The sequence below is a fragment of the Salminus brasiliensis genome, chromosome 2 (genome assembly GCF_030463535.1).
Source record: "Salminus brasiliensis chromosome 2, fSalBra1.hap2, whole genome shotgun sequence".
Classification (NCBI taxonomy): domain Eukaryota; kingdom Metazoa; phylum Chordata; class Actinopteri; order Characiformes; family Bryconidae; genus Salminus; species Salminus brasiliensis.
In genome coordinates this window covers 11,514,373-11,536,945 of record NC_132879.1, presented here as the reverse complement: position 1 = coordinate 11,536,945, position 22,573 = coordinate 11,514,373, and the positions used below count along the sequence as shown (strand labels likewise).

Sequence of the window (22,573 nt, the reverse complement as noted above, 5' to 3'; positions counted from 1 at the left end):
ATCAAAGCTGTATATGTCCCTTATCTGACCTAAGTCCTGCCCTCGTATTAGGACCGTTTCTCAAACCCCCTCATTTCCTCTGCAATAATGAAGAAAAGGTCCCAAAACTCCAGCTCAGGAACAGCGCGTTCCCTGGCTCTCACCTCGGGAAAACGCGCAGCGCAGGCGCGCATTGGCTCGCAAAGGGGCGCACTGAGCAAAGGTAAACAAACGCACCAGCAGTGTCTCTCTCTGTATGAGTGTGTGTGTGTGAGTGTGTGTGTGTCTCGCGGTGGTCGGCGGAACAACTCGGGCTCGTGCGCTCGAAAGGATACGACAAGAAACACCTCAGAGACATCAAAACATGCTGCTGGAAACTCTGGTACGGTAAGATAGAGGCATTGCATAAGGGTTGTAAAAGAGAGAGATTTGGATAAAGAGCTGCGAATGCATCTGCTGGAGCTTGGTTTGCACAGCTGAGATAGCTTAAGCGCTTCTGATGATCAGTTTTCTACAGTTTAGACACAAAAAAGCAACAAAAAAAAAAAACGTGTTTAAAGCAGTGCTCTGTGTCGTTGCTTTTGCATGAGCCCCAGAAGGGTTTAAATTGGGGTGTCCCACATTTATATTACCCTGCTGGAAAATCCAGCTCAGTACTAGCTTTGGTGGTCGCTGGTTTCAGATGGTCTAAGATAGTCTTTAAAAGTCAAGGGGATTCATAGTAATTCAGATTAAAGCATAAATTAAATGGGTTGACCAGCATAGCGTATAATTTCTTTATATATATTATATATGTATATATATATATATATATATATATATATATATATATATATATATATATATATATATATATTCTTTATGTATATTTTTTTCGATTTATATAAATACCTGTTTGGTCTGGCTGGTAATGCTGGTCAGCCAGCTTAGTCGTTGTGGTCAACCAGTTTGGTCATTATGGTCAGTCAACCAGTACAATATGGTTGTACTGGTCAATCACTCTGATCATGCTTGTCCATCAGCTTGGTCATACTGGTCAAACACCTCTGTCATGCTGGTCCACATATTTGGTCACACTGGTTGACTAGCTTGGTTAGGTTTAGCTAGTAGAGCAGCTAAACCATCACTGCATTGAAACCTACACGTCTGTAGTTCTGGGGCTGAGAAACTGCACTGTTGGCTCACATACAGACCCTTAGAGTTTAAGGGGCTTAAAATGCTGTGTGGTGCAATAAGTGGTCACTTCACCAGGCCTGCCTAGATTTTGCCTTTGCTGACAGCATGGGAATGCGTGATAGGGTCAGTAAACTGCAGAATTGCAGCCAGACCTGATCGTCTGACTCATGGCCTTCAGATTGGCTGGAGGTGGTGGAGTGGGGGGGAGGTTGTCATATGGGGGAGTGAAGGGCTGCATTAGCTCCATGACTCTTGCTCTAGATTAGCGTTTGTTCACCTGCACTACACAGTTCAGCGCTTTCACTGCATCTTGAGTCAAAATATCAGGTCTGCATAAAAAAAATAGCAGGTCTGCATAATTCAACTGTTGCGATGTAACACTTAGAGTGGGATGATGTAAAGTGGGTTAATGTAGCGAAACTTACAGTCCAATCATACACATTTTGTTAATTAAATTGCGAATCCCTACAAACCACTCTGTGTATCCCTAGATAAATGACTCTGATTTAGTGCATGTTTGTTTATTTGTTTAACCATGGGTCTTGTACAAATTGATTAAACTTAACAATGGTAGAAAACTTGTTCTGTTATCAAAATATATTATTGTATGATTCAAATAACATATTGTTTTAATAGAACAAGTTAACAAACATTTTTATTTTAAAAAACATTTTTTAGAGTGTGCGTGTAGGCCATCATGATAAGTACTTTGCTGTGATTTGTTATGAACAACACAGCTATAATCTTATACTGTTTCTTGTTAGTAATTTAAATAAAGTAAATGACATCTAATGGTTCTGGCAATGACTGTAATTATATACAAATGCATATTAGCAATTATTTCAGTGTAGTTAGTTTTGGTCTCTTTATTCAGTGTTTGCAAATACAAACACACAATTTGCAAATACATTTTTTAGGAAAATGTACCTTCCAAAAAATGTTTCTGGCCAGAATCATGCATGGATTATGAATGTGTAATTTGTGTTTATAATCAGAATATCCTAATATGTGGATTTCAAATGACTGCCATATAAAGATTATTTTATACTTACTGAGAAAGCCTGCACTTAAGCCTTAAATGCTCAAAGTAAGTTAAAAAAGATCTAAAACGTGATTTGTAAAAAAGTAAATAACCTCATGTTATCATTCTATCTAACTAGATCAACTATTAATGTAATATTTGAGAATCAGTGCAAATTTAGAAGCACATTTTTTATCTTTTGTTTTTCTTTTATTTAATACTATTGTTCACTAGTTTAAAATTTGCTTTCTATCAAACACAAGGCATTTTCAGACATACAGTACTGTGGAAATGTTTTAGATACAAATTAGAATTATGAAGCTCCTTATCTGGGCAGTAAGTGTTTATTTATTCTGTAAAACACTAATACGAGAATAAATGCAAATAACATTCATACAAATAGTTGTGGTTTTTACGTTCTGTACGTCCTTAAAGTTCTCCTCATGAAAGCCTAGTATTAGTTATTTAGCATCTAGTAATAACCAACAACTGGTTGGTAAATCAGTGCTTAATGATGTGAAATCAGGTGAGCTGGTGATGGACATCCATGCACTGGATGGGGGTGTCCAGGAGAAATCTGGAACTGCGCTTTGTTCTTCATATCAGCTCACAAGAGATTAACTACTTTCTTCAACATGAAAAAATCCTATTACCTTTTACTGTTTTAATGTTTACCTGTATCTGTACTTCAGTAAAAACTCTCTTATTCAAATCTGTTCAACTTTATTGTCATTATACATGGTTGAGATTAATTATTTAATAATGTGCTTAGGTGCTTAAAACATTTTCACTGTACCCTGTATATGCTGTAATTTTAACCTGCTTGATATAGTGCATCCTCTGACTGATGAGTTAAGAAACATTTTACAAATATTTAGTTCAGTCCTGCCACTGAGTCTTGGTGCTAATGGCATGTCCACATTAGACAGAGGTGTCACTGAAGGGCAGAGTGGTATAGTGAGGTAGAAATTAACCGTCTGGGTTTGGCAGCTCTTCTCCCATGGCAGTATTGTGCAGGATACAGCAAGCCAGTATTATTGACACATTCCCAGACCCGTTTTTTCTGTCTGGTACATCCAGACACAGCCAGTGACCCTTCATGACTCATTCATGCGTTCACTAATGGACTGGGTTCTTGCTTGTGCATCACTTTAAGCCAGCTCAGGTCTGCTCCTTCATCTGTAAAGGTTAATCATTGGGTAGACATTCTAACAGTTTTAGAAATTCTAACATAAAATGCTACACAATGTCTGTTATATTTTGCTAAATTAGCTGCAGGCAGTAGAAGGATACTCTGCAGTCATGGCAGTTTTCTTCAGAGCACAAAGGACATTTGTATTGTCTGAACATACATGTCCTGAATGCATGGTCATGAGCAGGTGTAGACGTAAATGTTGCACTTCCATACACTTTAAGACTATGAAACATTTTAATTAAAGCTGTGTTTTACGACCAATTGACACACAGATTTGTTCTGCTTGCTTTTCATGAATGAGGCCCAGTGTGTTTACTTGTGGTGTTTGGCTCTTGCTTTGCACAGTTAACAAACAAAAGGGTATTGATTGAGCAGTTCACTTGCACCACTAAGTGAAGACTATACTATTTATCTCCTTAAATATCTCCTTAAATAGTTCCTATGCTATTAGTTACAGTTAGCATTGATGGCAGTCATATGTAAAGGTTTGTGGATGCTGAAGCTTCAGCTTCAGCTGTAGCTTAAACTGGAGCAGTGGCACATTAGAGTTCCTTTAAATTTCACACAGAAATTCCAAGTTTTGGTTTACACTGTATGTAGCATTTTCACATGAGACTGCTTCCCACTAAAGCATTTTAGCCACATTAGAATAGATATTCTTTTGGGATTTCTAGAGCTCCCCTTATGACTATGTTAAAATGCTAATGCATATGTTCCTCCCTAGGTAGTTTGTGTGGTCTCGGTGCTGCTTGGCCCCCGTGTGTGTGTTGGCTATGTGTTTCAGGCTGCTCAGCCAACAGGAGAAAAGGATGATGGTCCTCCACACTCTAAAAGTAAGACTCAGATCACCCTGCCCATTGCCATTCTTCATTATGTCATTCCAGCACATCAGCCTCTGGTCTGTGAGCCAACGCTGACCTGACTGGCCTTTTTGTTTACATCAAAGGACAACAAAGGTTGATTGAGCTCTTTTGTACTATATTTAGTTACATTAATCATAGTTATATTCTGTATATATCATATAGACATAATTGTTGGGACACCTTTTAAAGTCAAGGGTAAAAAAGAGTTTATCCTGCTTTTTTTAAAAAAAAGCAGTAACTGTCTCTACTCTTCAGGGAAGGCTTTCTACTAGATTTTGAAGCATTACTGTGAGAATTTGATTGCATTTAGCAATAAGATTCTTAATGAGGTCCGGATGTTGGATGATCACCACCCCACCCCATCCCCATTTCCTCAACTCATCCCAAAAGTATTGGATGGAGCACCCTCATTCCAGAGAACACAGTTCCACTGCTCCACAGCTCAGTCTTGGGGGGTCTTTATACCCCTCATGCCCACACCTGGCATTAGTCAGGGTGCCAGTAGATTCATGTTTATCTGCCCCAGAGAGTCATATTCTTTTAGCAGTATTTCTCTACATGTTTATGGTGATTTTAATATTAAGATCATAATTTAATGTCAAATAGCTTCCTGCTTCTGTTAGTGTTGATAACTGTGGCTTCTAACATTGTACAGCTCATTTCTGTGATCTGTGTACAAGCATTTTTTTATGTGTGTCTGACAGTATCTGAATGGGTGAGCTCATCTGGCTCATGTAAGGGACGGTGCTTTGAGCTGGTTGAGGCGGAACCTCCAGGTTGCAGATGTGATAACCTGTGTAAGACTTACTATAGCTGCTGCACTGACTTTGATGAACAGTGCCTCAAAACTGGTAAGTACACACAGGCATATACCTTTAACACTCAACACGTGTTATTTATTTTAGTTATTTTTATTTATTTTTTCTTCTTAAAGAATACATTGGCCTACTTGTATATACATTTACATTCCAAATGCTGGGTCCATGACCAGGTACTCTTGAAGCTAATTTTATTGGGACCATAAGTGGTTAAACAGAAGAGAACAGAAAAGGGAATAGAAAAGCTTTGCAAGATGCAAGATTCTACCTTGACATTTGATGCTTTCTTGATAAGAATGTTATTACTTTATTATTTGGTGCTCATTGGCTTTCTCATAAAGAATAAAGTAATGCTCTATTTTTCATTCTTATAATTTTCTGGTGATAATATACACACTGACATATGCACAAAACTTTTTTGCTAGTATACATTATTTAAAAGTGAGTGATGTGTCTGTGTGTGTGTAGCTGGAGGTTTTGAATGCAGTCAGGAGCGGTGTGGGGAGAGCCGAAATGAGGACTATGCATGTCAGTGTTCAGAAGATTGTCTGGAGAAAGGAGACTGCTGCACAAACTACAAATCACTCTGCAAAGGTCAGACAACCAGTACCTGTCCTATCTACTACACATAAACACTAAAAACTTTGACCAGGTTTTCTTGCACAGTTTGTGGAAATGCATGGAAACTGAGCTCTTGTTCACTTGGGTTAGAATATGAAAAACTGTTAAATGTTTGCATTAATTGAGTGTTTGGAACTAAAATAAAATTAATAAGTGTTTATGTGTGTATGTACATCGTATGTACATCTATGTACAGTATGTTGTGATTTTTTTTGTTCAGTAAAGGTGTATGTGGTTTGTAGGTGAGAGTCAGTGGGTGGAAGGAGACTGTGAGGAGATCCATTCTCCAGAATGCCCAGCAGGGTAAGTCACTCTTTCTAGATAATCACCTTAAAGAACTATGTTCTATTAGAAAATCTGCATTTTCAGACCACTGTTATTGTTCGGAACTTATGTAATGTCTTGTCTTCTCTCTGCAGTTTTGTGCGTCCTCCTCTGATCATGCTGTCTTTGGATGGATTTCGAGCCTCCTACATGAAGAAAGGAAAATCTGTTATCCCCAACATGTACAAATTGAGTACGATAACCACAGTCACAAAATAGGACTGAAACATACATATAAAGTTAAATTCATTTGTGTAGTGCTTTTCACAACATATGTTGTCAGAGCTTACAACTGTAGGTCAGGACCAAAGTTTTCAAAAGAGTATAATTGTAGGAAATCATCAGTATAGCTGATGTCTATGCGTGCTATTTTTATGTATGTATTGGTCAGAGCCAATGCTGATCTTAACACACAGACACAAGTGGAGAAATAGGAACATATCTACTTGGATCAGTATTGTAGAGAAATGTAAAATTGTAAAACTGCAGTGTAAAAACGCCACCTAAGCGGGTTGTTCTTCCACATTAAAATAAAGGGTAAATCTAGGCATAACTTTCTTTCAGTTATCTGCTAATACTGGTATCATCTTACAGCCATACACTTTCAAATATTGGTTTCTGTTGTTCTGAAAATACTAAGTTCAATTAATCAGTGACAAGTAATTGAAAACTGTTCCTCTCTGACTTTGTTTGCTTTTGAGATGTTATGTAATGCACCAGACAATAAAAACCAGAGGAAGATATTATTCTACAGGGTAGACATCTCCAAATCAGTTTGGATGCTCCAGATTTGATCATTGTTTATTACATTGTGTTTCTAATGCTTTGCTTCTTTGATAGAGACATGTGGCACCCATGCCGGTCATATGAGACCAATGTACCCTTCTAAAACGTTCCCCAACCTTTATACACTAGCCACGGTGAGCCACAGAGAAGCTGATGTTTTAGCTTAAATATTCTCATAAACATGAAAAAAAGGCTGATGAAGTTAATATCTTTGTTGTTGTTTGTTCGACAGGGCCTGTACCCAGAGTCTCATGGTATTGTGGGTAACACAATGCATGACCCAGTATTTGATGCAAACTTTAACCTACGTGGAAGAGAGAAGCTTAACCATCGCTGGTGGGGAGGTCAACCTGTGAGTCACACTGATTTGGTTTAATTTGATTCAATGCATTTAATTTTCCATTTTTTCCCATTAATTTCCCAAGCTACACAACATTACAAGAGAATCAGACACAAAACATTTTCCCCTTTTCAGAGATTTATTTTTCTCTTTTTGCTCTTAAGCCATTTAGACGTTGGGGATGTCATATTTGCTTATATTCAATCTAAATCTGATCTTAAATAATTATATATCATACACAGGAGGAGATAGAAAACTTTAATTTCAGTGGAAATGCTTAATACTTCATAAAAAAGGTTTTATTCTAAGTCATTGTGGAGCATTTTTATTGGTCTATTCATAATGAAATTTTGACACAATGTGAACAACTGCCAGATTGAAGATACAAGGTTTTGGATGACAACACCTATATTATAGGAGCTTTTAACCCGTCTTGGGCCGTAATACTATGTTTATTTACAGTGCGTTACATTTAGTTTCTTAAATATTGAATTCTTATGTTTTTAAAAGAGCCGTATCCCAGATAGCTTTACTGTAAGAGTTATGCTCTAAAATAGTCTTTTTAAAATGTTTATTGACGTTTCCTCATCTTTTTCTCTGTTAGATCTGGATTACAGCAGAGAAACAGGGTGTGAAAGCAGGGACATTCTTCTGGCCTTGGTGAGCAAATTAGTATGCATCTAACTGGCACATGCTTTGGGTTTAATGCTTATATCTGCTCTTCAACATTTTGTTCCACAGTGTTCATTTATACAATGTACAACCTTATGTACTACCTTATACAATGTACTACTTACTTTATAGAAAAGAGCCTAGATAGGGAGTTATTGCTTAAAATCAATGACATACAAGTTTAACCAAGTAATATTGGTCCTGTAAAAATATAAATATACAGTATTAACAAAAGACTAAATAAACTGCTATTCGGAGTGGGTTAGTTTTACCTAGAGAGGCTCTATAATTGAGACAATTACAAGATTGTAGCAATTACTGATATCCCTTAGGGATTGTAGTTTTGCTCCAGTCCATCTTATGATCATGGTCACCACACACTGGATAGGGTGCGTAGTGTTGTGAATTAATTGGGTAGTGTCTGAAAATTTAAAGCAGTGATTTACTGAAGGTGCACACACCTTAGTCAATATTTAGGTGACTTCAAACACTGAAGCTTACACCTAGAAAGGTCTTTAACAGGCATTTGCATTTACATCATACATTTTCTAACCTATTCAAAACCTCTTTGGAACCTCCAAAATTCTCTTGATTAATTTTATGGTGATCACTTGGATGTTTTCCCAGGTTTTGGAAAAACAAATCTGATTAACACTCCACTTTTACTGGGACGTACTTTACAGTGACAGTGATAGATGCAGAACTACTTCAGTTCCATAGGCTTCATCAGTGTTAAGCCACAGCTTGTCAGGTTTTGGGTTATCGCTGTGAATACAGAGGAGAAGTGTGATCACCGTGCACATGATCCAACAAGCACATGCATTTCTATCCCCTCCAGGCATCTACACAAACAAAGACCTCACACACACACACACACAAACACACAGGGTCTATTCATCCTTGTCTGTGTGCAATAGGACCCTGTTGAACTGTTTTGCCCTTTTGTCCTCCTAGCTTACATAAACTAACAAAAGGCTATGTTTATTTTCCTCTTTCTTACTCTATCCCTTTTCTCTGTCTCTCCTCCTCTGTCATCTGACACTGAGAGGACATCTATGAAGTTAGATGTAATCTGATTTGCCTGTTCTCATTTTCTAAAGAAAGATTAACTGGTCTTAGGGCTGGGGTCGCAATGTTAACTGAGTACCACAAGTTTCACTGGAACATAGATGAAGCACTCTTTGTTACACAGTATTAAACACTCAAACATGCTGGACGCAGTGTCTGCTGCCTTGCACCACAGGGAAGCTCTGTTTTTGTTGGATAGTTGAATACCCCCCCCCCCCCCCCCCCCTCTGCTTTCTCTGTGTGTTTTTTATAGGGTGATTCCACTGGAGAGAAGGATCTTGACCATACTGAGATGGCTCCACTTGCCTAATGATGAAAGGTCAGCTGTTTTTGGCTCTTAGAGGAGAGTGCAGTTCCATCATGTGTTGTGATGTGATGTATACAAAGTTACTGAGGGCAGTTTGATGTACAATGCTGCACTGGAGAGATGAAATGTAGCCATTTGTTTAATTTATTTCATGATAATGTTTTATTTATTTGTTTTATACAAAAATCTGTCTGTGGGGGAACTTTTAGGGGCTTTAAGATGTCCGGGTCTGGGTCCGTTCACCACCACTGTGAATAATTCTCTATAACAGTGCATTACACTATATGTCCAAATTTTAATGTGGACACCTTTCTAGAGAATGCAAGTTGCATTGCTCTGTTAAGTTGCACCCATTGCTAACTCAGATATGCAAATGTACACACACAACTTGTCCCTGTAGAAAAGTGCTTCCATTAGAATATGACTCTCTTGAAGAACTAATGAATGAGTAGGTGTCCCAATACCTTTGTCCATGTAGTGTATTTTGATTCTTTAATGCACTATATAGAGGAATGCATTTTACTTATTTGATTGAAATGTTTACACAACTCCTATGTGAATAACATAAATTGCATCAACACATCGCTGTACCGTTCTGACATAATGTGAATCTGACAGCTGTTCTTTACATTGTGTCAAAATATAATGAAGAACAGACCAATAGAAATGAGTTGGTATAAAATGTTTTTTGATTGACTTCCATTTTCTTTTACTGTAAAGTTGCCATTTTGGAGATAAAAGTTTTTAAGTTTCATGCTTACAATGTGTACATATTGGGCCAGTTTCTCAAAGCATAAATGGCACCCTATTCTCTCATTTGAATGCACGCTTTATAAACCATACCATCAGAGTTCCATTCTATAAATGTACAAACATACAAAATATTTACATACAATTTACATACAAAAGGCATACTGACAAATGTCTGTTTAAGCATTTAGTGTAATATACCTCTGACAGGAAGCTTTATGTGTTTTATGTCTGTTTTTACTTGTGTATAAAACTATGTATTTGTTTGGTATTTTGTGTTTGTAAATTCATATATTTTGTGCATTATATAAAACACTTTGTTTTATGGTTTGCACTGTGCTGCTCCTGTTACTTAATTTATCAGTGCAGTGTTTGTATAATGTGTACTGTTTCAGGCCGTATGTGTATGCTGTGCACTCAGAGCAGCCTGATACTTTTGGGCACAGATTGGGACCCCTCAGTAATGAGGTAGGCTTGCACATCACTTTGAAATAGGACATTTACAAAACACAAAATTTTACAAAATATTTAATTTCTTTAAACCTTAAAAAATGTATTGCAACATGAAGTATTGGCAGCAAAATTACACCCAGGACTTAACCCACCCACAACCCAATGAGACACAACCTAATCAATATACCTTAACACTCTATTAAGTACACTATTAATTTTTAGTTTTTTTAGAGAACAAGTTTGAGTAAAACTGTGGGTTATTTAAGTTTTCCTTTTGTAATGTTTAAGTGTATGTGACTGTGTTTTGTGTGTATGCACCGGGCAGCTGGATAACCCACTGAAGGAAATCGATAACATTATTGGTCAGTTGATGAATGGACTGAAACAAATGAATCTACATCGCTGTGTAAATGTCATCATCGTGGGCGATCATGGTATGTCAACATTTCAGCTTCATACCCATACTCTTTAATCTAAAAACATTTTCACCTCCGTGTTCTTTGTAGTGTTCAATTAAAACAAGTGATTTGTCCAACGGTAGCCCTTTTATCCTTATAAATGATACTTTTGCTGTTCCAACCCAGGCTATTGCGCCTCCAAGTGGTTGATGGATTCACTTCTGCTATGTCTGTAACATCTCCTCCACTAATAATGAAATAGAAACAATTTTCCCTGTATTTTGTAATGGTGTTGACTCCCCTACTATCATCTGTAGTTTTTGTGATGAATTTATTATGAACTGGCAGAGAATAAATATGTTGGACTTTTCTATGGGGATATTTTTTCTGTAGTTTTCCTCTGTTGGATTTATGTGGGTGTATGATTTAAGAACTACAGAATTAGTTATGTGTACATCACCTACCTCAACAAAGAGAATGTCTTTCTGTGCATTCAGTGTTTTTTAAAATCAAATGTGATTAGTTAATTCCCTTAGTTCATCTTACCTGATTTCCCCAGCAAACAGCATGTAGCTAAAACACACTAACGCACATTTATCTGTCATACCATCCAGTCAAATGTTCAAATGTAAAAGCTGTTTTCAAGGCCGTTCTCAGGTCCTCTTGAAATCAGTGGTCCGGCGTTTGATTCAAGTGGACTCTGATGCGGCCTGCTGCGCATGTGGAAGCTATCCGCTCCTGGCGCTGCATGTGGGGTTGTGTGATTGGTTCATTTTGTGACATAAGTACCTTGACTTATTGCCTGCATGGCTTAAAGCCATCTCCGAAGAGAACAGCTACTTGTTTGCAGGTGTTCCTGCATGGTGAAATGCCATGACTCCAAGAAGCACTGTTCTTTGCCACTTGAGTTCTTGTATCCAAGGAAAATAATGAAAAGCAATAAATGGATGAATTTAGGCCCTACTATTTTGCAAAAATGTGTGCAGAAAAGTGATGTTTGAAACTGCAATTTATGATGATAGGGAATTCGTCTGTGTGAAAAGAAACCAACAATAATGAGCCCCTCCCTCAAACAAGCCCAGGTGCAGACTTGTGTTTAGTTGAAAATGCCATTTTATCCAGACTATTAACTGATACATATAATGATGTAATGAAATGTTTTATAATGTTCCAAAATTATCTTTAAATAACTGTGGCCAGTGCTGTTAGCCTTTTTGTCATTGCCTGTGTGTGTAGGAATGGAGGAGGCCCACTGTGACCGGACAGAATATCTTAGCTCATATGGACTTAATACGTTTGATTTCACACTCATCCAGGGATCCTCTGGGAGGTTGCGGCCCAAGAACCGTAGTGCACCGTGTAAGGCTCAATATAATTTCATTCCATATGTCCAAAAGTATCCAGACAGTTTAGTGTTTCCTCTAATATAAAGTATGTTTCTTTTTTGTACAAAGTAACAAACCAAGCAAAGATGGATAAATCAGTGTAGTGAATAGTATCCTGTTAAAGTTTGTGATGGAAAAAATCTGTAATTCTGAGTTGACTTATTAAATGTATTTACTGATTTATTTTCCGTTCCAGATGACCCAAAAGAGATTGTAGCTAATTTAACAGTAAGTGTATAAAAACAATACTTTAGAATCACAGGTCACTTCCATGGTGACTCCACTAAATATCCATGTTTGTTTGCTGTGTGTTTTGGATCTCAGTGTAAGATGCCAAGTCAGCACTTCAAACCGTATTTGAAGCAGCACCTGCCCAAACGCCTACACTACGCTAACAACCGCAGGATAGAAGATGTCCACCTGCTCATGGAGAGGAAATGGCTGGTAGCGATGTATGTAATGTGCATGTGTGCTTTTCTATGGGTGTTAAAGAGCCTAAGTGCATCTCACTTGTTTCCCATTGGTTTTATTGTGTTGTGCTCTCACTAGCTCTGCTGTGTGGCTGGAAGTCCCTGTCATACTGCACTTAATCTCTATTGGAAACATGGTTCTTTTTTGGAACCAATAGTGTTATAAGCATTGCTCAAAGAACTATTTAAAGCATCTTTATTTTAAAGAGTGTGCAGAGCAGTCTTTATCTGTCCATTTACAGGTTCTTTGTGACCTTCACAATATTAGCAGAACAAAACAAGCTCATAACATAACAAAAGGAAGGTCCTTCGTGTTCATATTCATCGACTTAGACTTTGTAGACTAAGTAGTCTTATGCCTTTGCTTTATGTGTACAGAATTGTAGTTGATGTACAGTATTCCTGTTTGATTTTACCTGATGGCAATGGTTTTCTGTGTTGTAGGGCTCCTCCTGAGAACCGCTTACCTGGCAGTTGTCGGTACTTTGGTGATCACGGCTTTGACAACAAAATAAGCAGCATGCGGGTATTGCATTTAATTCTTCAGAGATTCAGGCACTATGAAAACCAGACACTGAGTATTTTTTCCACTTTGCATTTTATAGACAATCTTTTTGGGACATGGGCCAAGCTTCAACTTTAGGACAGAAGTTCCTCCTTTTGAGAATATTGAGCTTTACAACATAATGTGTGGTGAGTTTTTGATTTTCTTCCCTCATTTATACTTCATCTTTTTTAGATGCTCTTGTGAAGTAAAAAATAAATCTGTTTGTGTGCATGTGTTTGTAGACCTTCTGGGTTTGACTCCTGTTCCTAATAATGGAACTCATGGCAGTCTAAACGCTATGCTGAGAAACCCTCCATATATACCTACACAACCAGAGGAAGTATCATCTCCTGAACCTCTAGAGTCTGCCTCCACCTCCACTGCTATCTACAGTCTGGGCTGCAGCTGTGATGATGAGGTATCACACGAAACACACAGACAGTCAAGTTTGAGTCTGATACTGTAGTAAACTGAGAATGAGAGTTAAGTTGAGGAACAGAGGTTTTAGGTTTATTGTGGCCCAGTGCCAGTGTTTAACCAATTAAAGCAAACTGACGTTGGTTCAACCCAAAATTACATTTACAGTTTTTTTCCTTTATTGCTAGTATAACTGTTCCCTCATGACAGCGTTGGTGACTCAAGTTTGCTTGGTTTATTTTAGTACTGTACTACACAACAGTATGAGGCTAAAGTAGCGAACTAGGAATTAAAACTCTTAGCTACCAGGATAGCACTATACATGTCTGAAAAACCAGCTGGAGTACTTGAGATTACTTATTTAAGATACTTGCTTATGGTGCTGAGTTGCAGAAACACTTATACAGACCCGCATCTTTGAGATGATTTACGACCATTAAATGAATTTTGTGCCCTGAAAGGAATGGGTTAAAGGAATAGGCATACAATAAACTTTAGGAAATGTATCCATATCCCGAATCTAGTTGACATTACGTCTGTAAGTTAGTTGTTAAGTAATCCCAAATTATTCATATCGCTTGTGTCCAGTGAAAAACATGTTTCTCCATTTTTGTCAGGTTTTATTATTATTTTTTTTTTTTCCATCTTTTCAACCCTGTAGCTGCTCTGTACACTGTATACATACAGTGGTATGAAAAATCTTTGGGCAATCTTTCCCGCCCCTTGTTATGTCCAAATAACCAAACGACTCTGTGGTGTGTGCTTCTTCTGCATTACTCTCCCATACAGCCTCTCCTTGTGCAAAGTGTGCTGAATAGCTGAACGATTCACAGTGACACCATCTGCAGCAAGATGATGTTGTAGGTCTTTGGAGCTGGTCTTTGGGTTGACTATGACTGTTTTCACCATTCTCTGGTTATCTAAGATTTTTCTTGGCCTGCCACTTCGGGCCTTAACTAGAACTGTGCTTGTGGTCTTCCATTTCCTCACTATGTTCCTCACAGTAGAAACTGACAGCTGAAATCTGAGATAGCTTTTTATATCCTTCCCCTAAACCATGATGTTAAACAATCTTTGTTTTCAGGTCATCTGTGAGTTGTTTTGAGACTCCCATGTTGCCACTCTTCAGAGAGGATGCAAAGAGGAGAAAAAACTTGCAATTGGCCACCTTAACCTCCTTCTTATAATTGGATTCGCCTGTGTATGTAGTTCAAGGGTCAATGAGCTTGCAAAGCAAATTTTATGTTCCAATAATTAGTGCTAAAGGTATTCAAATCAGTAAAATGACAAGGGTGCCCAAATGTATGCACCTGCCTAATTTTGTTTAAATAATTATTGCACACTTTCTGTAAATCCTATAAACCTAATTTCACTTCTCAAATATCACTGTGTTCAACTGCTATATTATATATTTAACTGAAATTGCTAATCCGAACAACCAATGATTTGTTTAGGAAAATCATCAAAATTATCAGGGGTGCCCAAACTTTTTCATACCACTGTAATTCTGGATGAATAGACCAATAGACATGCTCCAAATTACTTGAAATAAATGTAGTTGCCATTTTGTAGATACATTTTATTGGACAGCGACGATATGTTATATCTGACACTGTTGCCATGATGTTGCCACTTGGTTGCTGTTGTGTTATTAAGTGGTTCCTAGGGTGTTGGTAGATGGGTGCTATTGTATCCCAGACCGATTCTAGATGGGTTCCATAGAGCTGCGAAGTGGCTGCTATTGTATTTTATGTGGTTACTGTTTTCTTGCTTACTGGATGTCAGGGTGTTGCTAGGTGGTTACTAGGCAGTTGCTGTGATATCTTAAGTGGTTGCTAGGGTGGTTGTTAATAATAGTACACAGTTACCTTAGGTATATTTTACTGTGGAATAATAAATAAATTAATCATGCTATATAATATACTGTATATTGCAATTGACAAATACATATGAATACATCTTAAATACTACGATACAGTACTACCTGGTAAGTTTCTCAATGTGACTGTGACTGTGTGGTGTGTGTGTACACATCATAATGATTGTGTTCCTACTCTCTTTCTTGCAGAATAGGATTGAGGAAAGTACTCAGGAATTTTCCTTAGAAGGCTCTGGCCTGCCATTAAACAGTTAAGCCCTCTTCACTTGTCTCACATCACTGGCCTCTTCTCTCATTTCTGTTTTTTTGTGAATAGATTTTTATTGTTTTTTCAAAAACAAGACATTGAATAAACACACACATTGACGTACCACAGTGAGAAAAAACTCCCTTCTCTCATTTCTAATTAAAATCATGGTAGGTCTAGTTTCCCAAAAGCACCTTAGTGTTTCTAACTGGATCCTAACTGGTATAGAATGTGTTCAGTGTGATGCTCATTCGACCATTTAATTATCTTCCTTGAGCTAAGGTGCTTTCAGGAAACCCAGCCCTGTTTAGTAGTGAGTAGTTAGTGAGTACTTAGTAGTTAGTTGGTCTGGGTTTGTTTTCCCCCAACTGTGTAACTTAAGCATGTGTTTTAATTACATTTTAAATTAATTAGACTTCTGTATTAACCTTAGAAAATCTCTAGTGAAGCAGATCTCTTTGATTTATTAAAGCCGACACTAATTAACAATTTATAATTGCTTTATTGTGTGTGTGTTTCAGATGCCACCCACCTGCCGTTTGGACGTCCTGCTGTTCTGTTCCAGTCGTCCTACACGTTACTGCAGCACAGTGATTACATCAGTGGCTACAGCTATGAGCTCCATATGCCCCTGTGGACAACGTACTCCATGATACCACAGGCAAACACCACTGTACTCACCGTTACTTGCACACACCTCAGCCCTGCATGTGCATTACCTTTCAAGAGTTCAGCACCATTCAAAAATGTGGAATCAATGTTTTCAATAATATGAAATCAAATGTATCTAGTATATGGCATAAAGTTTAAGCGTGGTTGGGTTATGCAGCAGGACAGTGATCTGAAGCACATAAGGAGGACCACCTCTAAATTACGTATTATATTGTACAGCTACTTGCACATGCACACACTCAAACCCTAAACACCACAAAATACATCTAGAGACCTGCAGAGTCATAATGCATTTCAGAGTGTTAGCTTTATCATAGCCTGTGGAGCATAGAGTAGGCAGTTACATATTGGCTTTTTTTTGAGTGTTTATGTCTTTGTGTATGTGTGTATCCACCCTTTTTCTGACTATGCTCTCTCTCTGTTCTGTAGGTGGATAGCACTGCTCTCCCGCTCTCTGGCTCAGAGTGTGTCAGAGCAGACATCCGTGTTGCTTCTGAGCACACACAGGCCTGCCATTCCAGCAGCCAGGATCCTGAGATCATTCATGGATTTCTTTATCCACCTGGTTAGTGTCTCGCCGCAGCACATAAAAAAATATAGGACCAAATATTGATTAAAAATAGGACCAAAAAAATTTTTATTGATTAAACTACAGGCTGAGGCACAGTAGGTATTGTGGTAGTAAAAGAAAGAACAAGCTCTAAAGACTGCTTTTGTTTCACTTTTCTCCACAGATCTCTCCTCCACTTCTGAATCCAGATATGATGCCTCCCTAATAACAAACACAGTGCCCATGTATCGTGCTTTTAAGAGTGAGTATACTCATTCTGACCAGCAAAATTCATAAATATACTAAATAAATATACTGTTCAAAACCACTTTATATTTAGATTTGTTCTAAATTTGATGTAGAACAAATAGATTTTTGTAGACTTGTCACCACCATGAAGACAAGACTGAGCGTCTGTTTTAAAATTACATGGCAAGTGGTGATCATCAGGGTCTTTTTATGGAACTACTAGAGCACAAATGATGACCAGTATTTTTACACTTGCAGCTGTTTCAAAAAGAAGAAACCATTTCCTGATACACACGTGGACAAAAATTGTTGGGACCCCTCAGTTAATGAAACAAAAACCCACAATGGTCACAGAAACTTGAATCTGACAAAAGTAATAATAAATAAAAATTCCATGAAAATAAACAAATGAAAATCTGACATTGATTTTGAACCGTGCTTCAACTGAATTATTTTAAAAAGTAAACTCATTAAACAGGCCTGGACGAAAATGATGGTACTCCTGAAAATAATGTAATAATAATAATAACCAAAGGGATATGTTAAATCAAGGTGTGTCCACTAATAAGCATCAAAGGTGTCTACAATCTTGTAATCAGTCAGTGGGCCTATGTATAGGGCTACAGGTAGTCACTGTGCTGTTTGGTGACCTGGTGTGTACCACACTCAACATGGACCAGAGAAAGCGAAGGAAAGAGTTGTTTTAGGAGATTAGAAAGAAAAGTATAGACAAGCATGTTAAAGGTAAAGGTTAAAAGACCATCTCCAAAAAAAATGAAGCGTATCAAGAAAATAACACTGTCCTTACTGTGAAACATGGAGAAGGCTCTGTTATGTTCTGGGGCTGCTTTGCTTGCTTTTTTTATCTGTGCAGGGTACAATGAAATCTCAAGTCTATCAAGGAATTCTAGAGAGAAATGTGCTGCCTAGTGTCAGAAAGCTTGGTCTCAGTTGCAGGTCAAACAAACTCAATGTAAACATTTTAATGTTTGCTGTTGTCCTTAGAACATTTAGAAAAAAACCTGGCAAATCAAATAAACTAGAGTGAAAGAAGAGGGATGATTCTAGATCCTCCCAATCATCAAACACAGGTTTGTGTTTGTCCGTTTTTCCTGTGTTTGTCCAGTCAGTGTACTCTGGCCTTTAGATATATAAAGACACGTGGGAAAAATGTATCCCTGTACACTAAAATTATAGGTGGACTTCTAAGCAAAACATAGAATAGGGGCCCTTTAAAAGTTGCACAGTCAAACCAGTGCCAACATTAGGCTGCCGGTGGTAGGAAGCAGAAAGCTGAAAGACAGACAAGACACGACAGAATAAAAGTATGGAAGTATGTAAGAATAAAAGGAGAAGACTGAATCAGAGAGAACACATCAGCTACAGTGCCTGACCAGAACATAGGTCTTGCTACTCTTTAAAAATAGCCACGTAAGATCATGATGGACCTCAAATATGTGGACTGTACCTTGCAGTCCATGCCAGCAAACCAATAAATTTAATTGAATTCTGCCAGGAAGAGCGGTCCAACCAGAAGCTTTTTGATAGATACCATAGGTATACGGTTAAGGGACAACTTGCTAAAGGACCATCAGGTGTACCATATGTATTTTTGACCCTTTGTTGATTTCAGGGGAAACTAATGCATTTTTCTACTCATTCCTCCCCAGAAAAACAACAGTTCAAATAAATTACTGAATATTTAAACTGATTTTATGATTTTATTTTAAATTTACCTGACACCTGATGTTTATGTGCTGCGGTTACAGTGGCTCTACTGTACCTTGGTCTTGTGTGTATGTGCATCTTTTTCGTTTGTTAGTACATAGGTGTGCCTGCAGAGGGCGTCATTGAAGCGTCAATCAAAGTCAGAGAGAAATGTTACATTCAGTGTCCTTTGTATGTGTCTGTGTGCAGGGCTTTGGAGCTACCTGCAGGAGGTGGTGTTGAAGCGCTATAGTGAAGAAAAGAATGGCATTAATATTATGACTGGGCCCATATTTGACAATGATTTTGATGGTCTAAGAGACACAGTGGAGAAGATAAGAGAGTAAGAAACACATTCCAAAAACTTATTGTCTGATTGTCTATTGTCTGAAAAAAAAACATTTATTATATTATTATATTTGATTCTCATGAAGGTCTTCTCAGGTATGTGTTTGTGTGTTGCAGACATGCGGGTGAGTCTGTCCTGGTTCCTACTCATTACTATGTCATAATTACAAGTTGTGAGGGAGAAAATACAACAGTAGAAGATTGTGAGGGATCTATGCAAGTGGTTTCCTTCATCCTACCACACCGCCCGGACAACTCAGAAAGCTGCAATGTGAGTACACGCGTGCAAGCCTAATAAACTGCATGAACAGTTGCAGACATTCATTGACATGAAAGACATATCATTATTTGTATTACAGATATTTATTTAACAGTTCCTTTTCGGAGGCAGAATAAGTAACAACATACAACAACTTTAACAGAAAGAAAACAAGAATTTGGATCAAAATGATGCATACAGAGTGAAAAATTGCTTAACTTAGCAAGACATCTTAACTTAACGTTCCAGTGATGAATCAGCTGATTATGTGCCACATAAAAAGAGATGGCTCTTTCAGTAGGACTTGGGCAAAATGTGAATGAATAATAAAATGAATACGGGCACAATCTCAGAATTCTTCAACATAACATATGTAAACTTTCAACCACAACTGTAAATGGTCTGTTCATTATCTACCTCACTTCAGTGCTTTTCTTAACTATACTGTCGGAACACTCATTTGCTCAAACAGGACTCGACATTCACTTAAATTAAAGAATTAATTACAGGTTGATTCAGGCATACAAAAAAAAGTAGAAACCACTAAATAAAGGTAAGTCATTACTCCCCTTCAGTTGTGGTCTACCACCTTGGAAAGTTCAGGTTACGACATCTTAAATTAATAGAAGCTGATGCTTTTACTTTTAAGAGTGACTTTTTAAATTAATCATATTATATAGAAGCAGGCAAATGTAGGGTAAACAGGGAGGAGGTTATTAACAGTATGAGAGCTGGTTGGTTTAATAGTAATCATGTTAGTGTTTTTGTTTTGTTTTTTGTTTTTTTAGGAAATTATGGCACACCAGGACTGTATGTTCTCTGGACAGTTATGTAGGGTGTTAATAGATCTTTGAGGGTCAGAGGTTAGGGGGAGTAAGTAAGTAAGATTGGAACCAATTTAGGAGCCAACCTTTTTATATATGTCACATTTAAAATGTCTGGCAATGTGAAGCAGGCTAAAAGGAATCAAAAAGCAGCACATACTTATGCAAAACAAAGTCATTGAACTCTTCCAGTCTGAAAAGCGTTACACAGCCATTAATAAAACCATGCTCAAGGAGCATTGAAAAATTCTCCACAGTGATATAAAAGACTCATTGCAAGTTATCGCAAACATTTGATTGCAGTTGTTACTTCCATGGGTGGCACAACCAGGTTTAGGGGGTAATTACTTTTTTAAATGGGTAATATGAGTTTCGAATAATACTTCCAAAAAATAGATTAAAATCTGCAAAGTGTCTTTTTACTCATGTTGTCTATCTTAGGGGACACTTTTAAACTTTTTTTTTTCTTTATTTGGAGTTTAAGTTCAGATCTGTAGATTTTCACCTGAGAGATCACTGATCATCTTACTGACCATCTGTTACAGACCTGTATAGACCTGCTGCTGACACCAGTCTGAAACTGAACCAGGATGATGGTTACAATTAGGTTTTGGGTTGAGGTTAGGATTAGGTCCAGGGTTAGGGTTTGGGTGAGGCTGGTTTGGGCTTCACTTAATGAAAGTAACATATTAAGTCTATTTGATGTTACATTGTTTTGATGTCATTAATTCATTATCGGAACATCTTCAGTGATATATACTTCAGTGTATTCAGGTGATTCACTGCTGCAGCAATGATATGTTGTTGATGTAAATGTTAAGTAAATGTGACAAATATACAAATAATAGAAGAAATCGGTATACTTCTTCACAACACTGCAATCTTGTGAACAGTTTAACAGTATCATGTGGTCAACATGGTATCAAAAGCCACCTAAGATCTAAGAGAACCAATGCATTTTATTGATGTATTGATTAATTACCTCCATCTTGATTAACCTTCAGATAATAGACAAGAGCCTCTGCTAAGTCAATAAATATAATTGTATTAATTGTGGATGGTGGATTTATATAATATAATTTATATAAATTATATAATTTATATAATATATATATTAAGTACGTACTTAATGGATGCTTGTTCATAACTTAGCTAAATGTTTATTGTAGTGAACAATCTGAAAAACCTATTTAACATATGACTTTGTATTAATTTGCCATGCAGAGTTCAGAAGAGCCGGCAGGCTGGGTCGAAGAGATTCTAAAGACACACACAGCTCGTGTGCGTGACGTGGAGCTGTTGACCGGACTGGATTTCTTCAGATCAACTTCCATGCCCTATACACAGACCCTTATGTTTAAAACCTACATGCACACTTTCGAGGAAGACGTCTAACCCCACAGAGACACAGCAGGAATGAAAATGTCAACATTGTTCTACCTAAGTGTTGTCTCTTTCTCTATCTCTCTCTCTGTCCGTCTACCTGGTTCACCTGATGCTTAGGTGTATATTTTTTATACAGCATATTTATTGTTCACTTTAAAAAAAATAATGATAACGATCACATTTAACACAACTGAACACAAACAGGCTTTCCGTGTGTGTATGTGTAGCATCTGAAAATTAGACTCACAGGGTTTGTGTTGTCTGTCGTAGACTGTGAATAGGTAATGTTGATTTGAGTGAATAGTATCTTTGGGGTGTTTGTGTGAGTGTGACATGATAAGTTAAACATTTGTCAGTGTGTATGTCTGTAGCTGTTTTGTGGACACATTTTGTACCACAGTGCGTGAAGACGTTCGGCGCATATGTTTGGAATCAGAGGTTTTATGTGTGACCCCCATGTTCGCTCCAGTGAACTGTGAAGATGATGTTCTTCCTATTTCACTACTTCTCTTAATCCTTCTTAAAACTCCCTTTTGCTCACTGGATCATTTCAAGTGGGCTATCAGAATAACAACGGCGTTAGAATAATGGTTCTGCCTGTGACTCTTGAGTTGGAAGAAAATGCTATAGTGCCCTAAGCCGAATGAGATTAATACAATAAATGTCCAGTTAAACCCAGATAGCAATAAATCCACATACTGGAAAAAGTGTGCATTGTCATTTCACAGTCTGAAATGTCCACTGTATAGAAATGGAGAAACCTGTAGAAACTCAGTTAACTGTTAGTAGGATTATGTTTAAGTTTGGGGTTGAGTTAAAGATTAGAGTAAGCATTAGGTTTAGAATTTGGGTTGTGGTTAGA

The 22,573-nt window shown here is 37.5% G+C and overlaps 1 protein-coding gene across 2 annotated transcripts; it reads left to right on the top strand.

The window, feature by feature from the left end:
- Nucleotides 1–242: 242 nt before the first annotated feature.
- Nucleotides 243–22,418, top strand: enpp2l (ectonucleotide pyrophosphatase/phosphodiesterase 2-like). Of its 2 annotated transcripts, none has more exons than XM_072667551.1 (25): nucleotides 243–361; nucleotides 4,096–4,204; nucleotides 4,939–5,085; nucleotides 5,521–5,646; nucleotides 5,916–5,976; nucleotides 6,093–6,190; nucleotides 6,838–6,917; nucleotides 7,016–7,135; nucleotides 7,728–7,783; nucleotides 9,117–9,182; nucleotides 10,316–10,388; nucleotides 10,699–10,807; nucleotides 12,008–12,130; nucleotides 12,353–12,384; nucleotides 12,481–12,608; nucleotides 13,071–13,152; nucleotides 13,232–13,319; nucleotides 13,416–13,591; nucleotides 15,659–15,719; nucleotides 16,238–16,377; nucleotides 16,818–16,953; nucleotides 17,123–17,200; nucleotides 19,105–19,237; nucleotides 19,360–19,513; nucleotides 21,550–22,418. In XM_072667551.1, the coding sequence occupies exons 1-25, from the start codon at nucleotides 344–346 to the stop codon at nucleotides 21,718–21,720; spliced, it is 2,565 nt and encodes an 854-aa protein (XP_072523652.1). In that variant the 5' UTR covers nucleotides 243–343; the 3' UTR covers nucleotides 21,721–22,418. The 2 variants fall into 2 exon arrangements, with proteins under 2 accessions (XP_072523652.1, XP_072523643.1); XM_072667542.1 differs by having other exon boundaries at nucleotides 16,238–16,389.
- Nucleotides 22,419–22,573: the final 155 nt, after the last annotated feature.